The 10277-nt window shown below is 32.2% G+C and overlaps 1 protein-coding gene across 2 annotated transcripts in view; it reads left to right on the top strand.

Annotated features, from left to right (window-relative positions):
- CCDC91 (coiled-coil domain containing 91) overlaps nucleotides 1-10277 on the top strand; it is a 296434-nt gene that overhangs the window by 236431 nt on the left and 49726 nt on the right. For both annotated transcript variants that reach the window (XM_007446299.1, XM_007446300.1), the window contains one exon: nucleotides 4723-4836. In XM_007446299.1, the coding sequence (XP_007446361.1) occupies nucleotides 4723-4836 (114 nt within the window). The remainder of the gene's footprint in view (nucleotides 1-4722; nucleotides 4837-10277) is intronic.

Here is a 10277-nt window from a genome sequence, read left to right on the forward strand (position 1 = left end):
TCTTTGATACTGTGTTTTACGGCCCACAGATCAAAATTAAATTGAGTGCTGTGATTTGTTTCCCATAAATAATTTAACTGTGTTTACAATCCTTAACTAAATCGCACTGATAAAGAACAATCTCAGACCGTTTATTAAGTCATGATCCCATTTTTACTGAAATGTATGGTGGATTTAATGGATACTAAAGCATAACTATACTTTTAAGCAATGAGGAGAAATTTTTAAATCTTATACAAAATGTTATATAAGCTTATAGCCCTAAATGACATTCATCATGACATATTTAATTGTAACAGTATAGAAACTGATCCCAGTCATTCATTTTTTAAAAATGAGTATGTAGAACTCTTTCTTCCACACTTAAAAACTAGTTATATAATTGTTTGGATGTGATTTCTTGCACATACTTTATTTTTAGACAAAAAAATATTTATGATAAGTGTTAACATATATTTTAACAAACCATAACACATATGCAAATGGATAGTTTTCCCTCCAAACTGTTTATTTTAGAGCAGTGCTTCTCACCTGGAGGGGATCCAGTGAGCAGATGCCAAGTATGCTGCTTATAACAGGACTCCCGCCTCCACCCCCAGCAAGGAATTGTCAGTAGTACCAAGGTTGAGAAACCCTGCCCTAGAGAATATATCACATCCCAAGGGTTTGGCCATTACTAAAATATTTCGGAAAACGTTCTTTCAGAATTGTCTTGTTTGAATATACTCATTGGTGGCAAATCTTCATCTCTTGTGAGGTATATTTTATTTTAGACTAATCCTCATGACTCATAGGGACAATTTAGTTCATTCATGGAATTCAACAAAACATGCAGGCAGATATTTACACACACTTGAATATGCACACAAAATTCATTAATCACTTCTAAGTAATTGAGAATTTGGGCTGGTTAGAAAATGTAAGGCTTAAACTTTACTTTTTTGCGGTACGCGGGCCTCTCACCGTTGTGGCCTCTGCCGTTGCGGAGCACAGGCTCCGGACGCGCAGGCTCAGCGGCCATGGCTCACGGGCCCAGCCGCTCCGTGGCATGTGGGATCTTCCTGGACCGGGGCACGAACCCGTGTCCCCAGCATCGGCAGGCGGACTCCCAACCACTGCGCCACCAGGGAAGCCCCTTAAACTTTACTTTTGTATGATATTCAAAGATATTTATTGACAAGTAGTATTTATTCTTTTTTTTTTCATTTTTATTTTATATTGGGGTATAATTGATTAACAGTGTTGTGTTAGTTTCAGGTATACAGCAAAGTGATTCAGTTATACATATACGTGTATCTATTCTTTTTCAAGTTATTTTCCCACTTAGGTTATTACAGAATATTGAGCAGAGTTCCCTGTGCTATACAGTAGGTACTCGTTGGTTATCTATTTTAAATATACAGTGTGTATATGGATTTCACAACCTTGACTGTCACCTAACTCCCAAACAGGGAGGAGAGAATCAAGGAAACTTTCTTTGTAAATGTTCTTCTTCAACTCACAAGTTAGGAAAGGAGGATCCTCAAAAATATGGACTGAGCAGACAGTGTAAACTCGCAGCCCCTTCCCCCTAAAACAAATGTTAACTGAAGAACACAGTAGCTAATTCTTCATGTTTTTTCTGGATATATCCCTTTTATTTAAATTGATCCTTTTGCCTTCAACCAAACAGATCTAGTCAAATTTACTTATATGACCCTTACTAGATAGAAATTCTGGTTGATATTCAGTATGATATGGATTTATCTTTTATGTTCAAATAATCCAGGTCTACAGTAGTTTTAAAATTATAAAACCCTTGAAAACCAAGGATTTCTGTAGCTTGGCTGTTGGCAAAACCTGTCCTGAACTAATGTGAAACTTATACTTTTAATTTACCCACATAGTGTGAATATTCATACCCTTCACTGAAGAACTATTAATGTGTTTTATTTCAGGGGGCTTAGTAATATATGCACTACTTTTTGCCTTTATAAAATCTGAAAATTTTCAAATTCCAAATTAGTAAGTATAAAACCAATAGAAATTATAATAGTAGATGCTTTTATTTTAAATAATCTTTTTTTGTCCTCATTTTTTTTTCAAAAATTACTACAGTTTTTCATAATGACGTATCACCTCACACCAGTCAGAATGGCCATTATCAAAGTCTACAAATAATAAATGCTGGAGAGGGTGTGGAGAAAAGGGAACCCTCCTACACTGTTGGTGGCAATGTAAATTGGTGCAGCCACTGTGGAAAACAGTATGCAGGGTTCCTTAAAAAACTAAAAAGAGTTACCATATAATCCAGAAATCCCACTCCTGAGAATATATCCAGAGAAAACTCTAATTTGAAAAGATACATGTACCCCAGTGTTCATAGCAGCACTGTTTACAATATCCAAGACATGGAAGCCACCTAAATGTCCATTAACAGATGAATGGATAAAGAAGATGTGGTACATATATGGAATATTACTCAGCCATAAAAAAATGAAATAATGCCATTTGCTGTAACATGGATGTACCTAGAGATTATCATATTTAAATGAAGCCAAATAGAGAAAGACAAATACCATATGATATTGCTTATATGTGGAATCTAAAAAAATGATACAAATGAACTTATTTACAAAAGAGAAATAGACTCACAGACATAGAAAACTTATAGTTACCAGAGGTGACAGGGAGGAGGCATAAATTTGGAATTTGGGATTAACAAATACACACTACTATATATAAAATAGATAAACAATAAGGAACTACTGTATAGAGCAGGGAACTATATTCAATGTCTTGTAGTAACCCATAATGGAAAAGAATCTGAAAAAGAATAGATATATGTATACATATAACTGAATCACTTGGCTATAAACCTAAAACACTGTAAATCAACTATGCTTCAATAAAAAATTAAACATAAAAAATACTATAGTTTTTTGACTTTAATCTTTTCAGATAATCATGGAAACAACTTTGTATTTTATTATTTCATCAATGGAACTAAAGCTTAATGTACTTAGTGATAGAAAATAAAGAGTAACAATTGTCAAAGTCTTACTATAGTGCTTTTGAGATTTATGACTTAACTTTATATATTAGGGAGGGAATCCAAAAAATTATGAGTTTACCAATATTAAAGTAGGAAGAGGACACAATCAAGTAAATGATAAGAGCTAATATGTATATTGCTAATATTTCTATGAAAAATGCTGCATATCACATACTCTTTTTAAATGCAGAATAAAGTTAGATATGATTATCCCTTAAATAAGCGAAGATTTAAAAACTGGTGAGACTAAATGTAATAAAGGTTGCAAGAAAACAGCTATTCTCATGGGCTGCTCATGGGAAAAGATTGTACAAAATGTCAAAAGCTGTAAGAGAGGCCAAAAATTATATCCCTTGGGCAACATGATTCTACCTCATGAATTGAAATTAAGGAAGTATCTAATATGCACCACAAAGTTACATATATGGATGCTTGTCACTGCTTTATTAAAAACAACCAAAATATCCATGAATAAATATTAGTAAAATAAATTACTATACATCCCAGTAATGGAATATAAAATCATAAAAGAATATATAATTACTTTAAAATATTCAAAATGTATTTTAAATGAAAAATGCCAGAGTTAGAAAATAGTATGTACAGTTTGAGTCCCATCCTCTTCATACCCAATTTTGTATGTGTGTGTGTTTGTTTTGTGTTCACATTTTTATGTATTTACCAATTTTCTATAGTAAATATATTCATAAAAGAAAATTCTTACTACATATTTTCTAGGTTTTTTGTATATATATATATATATATATGTATATATTGATATATATGTGTCTGAAATTAATTGGGAAAAACTAAACAAAAACATATATACACTACAAAGTGAAGGGTCCTCAAGAATAACAAAATAAGGGAAATACAACTGAGAAATTTCAAGGCATTTCCTAATTGAAAGCCTGTTCAAAAAAAGGATGGTACCTTTGTAGACAAATGGAAGTTATAGAAGTTTGTTGCATTCTTCCAGTCCATGAGATGCTATTTTAGCAGAAAATGTTTCCTGGTTTTTGAGAAGTGTTACATTTCTTTTTCAGAATTTTAGCCTTCTTTCTCTTTATCTGAAAATTTGAACTCTCTCAGGGTTCTTGATTACTATTTCAGTAAAATGGGGAATGTCACTTTTTCCCTAGATTTCTCATTTCATATATTAGCACACAGGGTAGAATTCTTACCTCTCATTCATGGTGTCCAGCTCTCAACATCTTAACCTGGCAGAAGAACTAAACTAGCTGTAAATCTTACCACCCAGACCACACTTGATTATTGTATGATGGGAAAATTAAATGTGAATAAAACAGCCTAGAGCATTAGGGTGTTCTTGGAAGAATAAACACAAGTTGGAAGTCTTATGTGGACAGTGCAAAGTACAGGAAAGCAATCAATCATGTAAACATCAAATGAAAGGTTAGTAAGGAAGCCATTGGAGTCTGTCAGGCGCTCCCTGCAATAAATGGCTTACTCCATTTCTTTTCCCTTTCACTCAGTTTAGAAAAGTGAATTCTGTGGAATCTCTAACAGAACCCAAAAGATTTCGTTAAGTTCTTATTCCTGTTTAAAGGTATGCTTTGAACAGAATGAGCTCAACCCACTGAAGAGGGTTTTTAGTTTATATAAAATGGGCACAAACATGTCATAGCACATACCTCCCTGACTTTATTTCATCCTCCCACAAACAGGAAACTGTTAAGGCAGCAATAATAGAAGAGCAAAAGCGAAGTGAAAAGGCTGTGGAAGAGGCAGTGAAGAGAACAAGAGATGAATTGATAGAGTATGTAAAGGAACAGAAAAGGGTATGTATCCCCTGAAGGGTTTTAACTTGTGCTTCCACAAACTGAAGCATTGGCTTTGGTACAATGACATGAAATTTTAAAATATTTAAAATGTCCTTTGCCATCTAATTTAGGAATCTTCATCTAAGATTATTTTTCTGATATAATTATATATTCTAATAGTTAATGTCTATAAACATAAATTTCATCTGTCAACAAAAAAAGCACACTGAATAATTTCTTGCTGGATTCCTAGAAATGACCTATAGCATTTTCAATTTAACTTTACACTTGCGAAGAAAGTAAACAGTTATAGACTTTTCGTTTTGGGGCCATAAGTTTGTTATTTCTTATAATATTTGTCAAAATTTGTATGCACTCGTTAGGCCTTTGGACTGGGTTAACACCACTGTGGTTCTAATAGATTTTATTACGGTTATCAAATTAAGGCTCTTCTGCCATAGTTCCATTTCAAAAACAAAGTTCAGAATGTGCTTGTCACAATTCAGAATGCATATTGGAGCTTTACAAAATAAACATCATTTCAGTACAATGTGGTTTTATTAATATGTGAGTCTGAGCAGTAGCCGGAAATAATGGACTTAATAGCTTAATTTGTAGATTTTTCAACAAATCTTTATTCTTCTTAAGTAGTATCCAAGATGAGAAACACTTAGTAATCTCTGTAATAAGCATATTATATTACATTATATTATATAACATTATATGGTGAATTTTCTCACACACTATTTTATGTCTCATTTATATGTTTAGTATAACATGTTATATATTATAAAGTATCATATTTAAAGACTATATATTATACAGTATATAGTATTATATAATATAACATAATAAAATTATAAATAAAACATAGTGTGTATGAGGATATTTGACACAATTGTTGGTCAAAATGACAAATAAAAGATTATTCTTCAGTTGACAGTTAAGTAGAAGACTAGGAGTGTCATACAAACTCATGATACCACTTTAGTTCCATACCCTTAATTTGAAGCCAAGTTTGGTATGATACAAAGGAAATTCTTACCCCTCAGTAACTACCATTAGGTTTCAACAAAGCAGAGTTTGTCAGCAGTAGGCTTTTCAGATAACTTAACCACTCACAGAAGCATTTCATATGGGATTAGATCTTTGGGCATATTATCTCAAGGTGTTTTTAAAAGCAGTTTCACCCAAACAAATTCCCGATGGGTGCGTAACCTTCTGAAGAGAAAATTCTGAGCCAGATGTAGTCAACTGACTTTTCAGGAAGTGATATATTCCCAGAAAACTCCTATTTCTATATGTATCCCCAAGGAGTTTATGTTAAATAAACTAGTTCAGAAGCAGTCATACAAGAAAGGAATTATAGATGCTTTCCACATACACACAGGAATTGTGATAGTGAAAGAACACAGACTTGAAATAAATTCAAGGAGTCTTGTGGATGTATCCTTTTGTTTTTTTTTTAAACAGAAGTATAGTTGATTTACAATGTTGTGTTTGTTTCAGGTGTACAAGCAAAGTGACTCAGTTATACATGTATTTTATTTATATATATATATATATATATATATATATATATATATAAATACTTTTTCAGATTCTTTTCCCTTATAGCTTATTACAAAATATTGAGTATAGTTCCTTGTGCTACACTAGGTCCTTTTGGTTATCTATTTTATATATAGTAGTGTGTATACGTTAATCCCAAACTCCTATGGATGTATCCTTTTTTAACCATCTTTTCTTAATAATATATGGCCAATTCTTACTTGAGCACTAAATTTGGACAAGAAGTTATGTAACATAACAAACCCATTCATAAGAGTATCTTAGATGAATATTTGATCAAAATGGAAATTTTTTCTTAAAAAAAATCTTTAAAATTGTGTATTACTTTCCTCTCAAAAGAAGTCTGCTGTAAGAAACATTTAAAATGAGAGCAGGAAATGCCTTTACAGGAGTTACCTGGTCCCTGTGTGAGGTAAATTAGCCCTTGAAGAGAACTGACAGTGAACTCTGCCATTTAATCTGTGTTCTTGCAATCATATTAAAGGATTAGTATCTGTTTATGTTAGATAAACTAGTTATCACGTTTAGAAATGTTCATTAAATAACAACAAAATCATGACAATATTACATTCTATGTGCACCAGAGTTCCACTTCTCTATGCTTGTTCCTTTATATGTTAAGAACTATAAATTTAATACCTGCCTTCCAGAACAGCTCTGAGTTAATACATGTAATAAAATAGAACAGCTAGAGTGTGGTCTCAATATATATGTACATTATTGAAGAAAAACAGGAAGGCCTAGTAGCATTATTTTTTGCTAATTAAAAGTGTGCTTTTCAGATTAACATTTGGCATTCTATTTCCTCTGAGGTTTACAACATGATTCTAATAGTTTATTCCATTCTTGTTACTAGATTCACAGAAGATTAAAACTGATGTAATCACTATATTAATAGGAAGTTTATTACCACCACTTTGGAATTTGAGAGTTTTTTAAATAATACATATTGTGGAATACTTTTAATATTTGAATGTTTCCATCTCTCCAAACAGAAAAGCTATAAAAAAGGAAAGTGGATAAAATATTTGAAATGAAAGCACCAACCAACTACTAGATCTCTTTTTTATATAACTCTTTAAAAATTAAGATTCTCTACACTCTGATTCTTTTCCAAAATGGATTTCAGTGTTTCAAGTTAATTTTTATGAATTTTGGGGTCTTGGAAATTTTTCACACACACACAGAAAAGACATCTCAAAACTTATAAAGTAATATTTAGAAGAAACAAAAGGGTTTTTTTAGCAAATTCATAATCTTTTTTCTGCTTCCAGAAGACTAAATTAGGGCAACTCATCTCTACTTCTTCCTTTGTAAGATGGATTTCTGTTTGCATCAGACAAGAACACTTTTCCAGAACAAAAATTTTCCTTTCTCCTCTCCAGCTTTTTTTAACTAGAGAGTCAACTTGAGATTTTCAACATTAGACACCTCAAAAGCCCTGTAGACCTTGGTTCCAACTGGGCTTACATTCCAGTCTGTGAAGTAATCATCCCCTCTTGAAGTTTTCCAAAATCTTTGTAAGAAGAAGTCTAATGTTGTGTTAGTTTCTGTCTTTATATGTCTTTTGTTCTAACCAATCTTTGCTTTGATATCATTTTACCCTTACCAAATTCACTAAAAGACTGAAATGAAGACTCTTTTCTTTACATCTTTCCTTCAGTCTTTTACTTTTAAAAGACAGAGAAACAGAATGAAAAATCTGAAATGCTTAACTTTTCAAATAACTTATAATTTATCCTACAATATTAAATGCAGTAGAATTACAAATCACCACAGAGGATAACATTGCTTTTTCTGGGTATCTACAATCAACAAGTTTTTAATCAGTGATCCAGTCATTTTGAGTGTTACAATTATACTAGAAGTAGAATTAGAATTATACTAGGATTAAAATTAGAATTGTACTGAGAAAATGTTTTACTTTTAAATGCCGTTTACCAGGGTTTTTTTGTATCAAATAAATAGGGATGTCCCTGAAATTTGTAAATACTCATATTCATCTGGTCTAAACATCTTAGGACAAAGGGGCTACTTATACCTATACTACCTATGTACTAATTATGTGGATCATAATTTACACTGAAATTGCATCCTAAATTATTTACTAAGTTGGGTACATGGTACTTATACTGTTACTCCAAGTCCTAATAATAATCAAAGGTTAAGTGTAATCAAATCAAAACAAAGAGAGCTTTTGAAATGATCAACCAGAAAAATTATTCAAATTAATAATGGATCTGTTTCAGTGACTATCTTATAAGTGCCTTTCTTATAGGTATTCTAAATGATAGTATTAAAAAATCCTCTGTAAGGTCTATCTTGTTAAACCCAGCAGATAAAATTATTATATTGAGTTCACAAATTTAGTATGAAACTGAAAAGCCAAAGTTTTGCAGTCTCAGTTCTCATAATCTTTTCATTAGTTGATAGAAATTGTCTCATTTTTTAATGAATTTAGAAATTTCCATTATAATTTGTATAATAGGGAAAGGTAAACAGGAAAACCTAAAAAGATTTTAAAATACGCTCAATTTATCTGAGAGTCAGCTAGGTATCCCCAAATGTAGTGATTTATATTTAACAGCCATAATATGTTTTATTAAAATTAAATTGTTTTGTTTCAAACTCTCTTGAATCATTACAAGTTCTAGATTAAGGGGTTGCAGATACACCCCATGGGTCAAATTTGGCTTACTGTTTTTATAAATAAAGCTTTATTGAAACACATAGCCAAATCCATTCCTTTATGTGCTACTCTTTGGCTGGTTTCATGCTGCAACAGCAGAGTTGAGTAGTTCGGAGAGACCATGGGGCCCACATAACCTAAAATATGTGCTGTCTGGCCCTTTACAGAAAATCGTTTGTCACCTCCTGCTCCAGGCTATCAAAATAATCTTGAGAAGAAAATTTCTTCCTGTCAGCCCTTTAAAATATTTATTCTTTCATTATGCCTCATTGTAACTAGACAATTGAAATTCCTAAGGTGCTGTTCTGGAAAAGATTTCTTGACATTAATTGCCAGATAAGGCATTATAACATTTTAGGCCTGGTCATTAGTGGCATAAACTTTATTTTAGACTAAAGGAGGTTGTAGGAAAACGAGATGGGAAAGACCACATCCCTTGACACTTCCCTAGGGAGGAAGAATTTGTGGTTGAAAATGACCTATGGCCCTTGGATTAGAATGAAGTGTTCCAACCCATCCCACAAGTTAAGAGTGTTACACATGAGCTTGCTATGAGGGAGGAAGTGTGAATAACATTCAGCAAGCAACAACTACTCACAGCCAAGCAGTGATTCCTAAAAAATAAAATCCCATCCAAATGTAATAAAAGATTATTTTTTTTTCCTCTTAAGAACCAGAATTATGGCCTGTATTTTCTAAATCACCTCCAGGAAAATAATCTTCACATTAGAGGATCCTTTTAATTTAGATCTTTAAAGAGGAGTAAGGAGCAGTTATCTTTACTTCAAAGTTTTTGTGGTCAAAGCATTGTTATAATTTCTTAATTCTAAAAGGATTCATTTAATCCAGGTTTTCTACAATATTCTTGAGTGTTTGCATCTCAAACTGATTAATAAAAGGCAATATTTGGCCAAACTGAACTCTCTTTAGTTTCTGTTCAGTTATACAGTTACTTGAATTAAACATGATTTCAAGACAAGTTACTGAATATCTTGTGGTGCCTTACTTTTTTCCTCTTAATAATTTGGGAGTTGGATGAGCTGGTGTCGAATGCCTCTTAGAGTTCTAAACTATGTTACCACTGTGAGTAACATTTTCCTTGACAGATGATGAGTCTCCACAGGGGTTTTTAATTCTTGGTATAAATCACTTGCATCATAGTAGTTATTTTGTGCATAATTTATACATCAGTGTAGGG

Source organism: Lipotes vexillifer, unplaced genomic scaffold, assembly GCF_000442215.2.
Source record: "Lipotes vexillifer unplaced genomic scaffold, Lipotes_vexillifer_v1.1 scaffold477, whole genome shotgun sequence".
NCBI classification, from domain to species: Eukaryota; Metazoa; Chordata; class Mammalia; order Artiodactyla; family Lipotidae; genus Lipotes; species Lipotes vexillifer.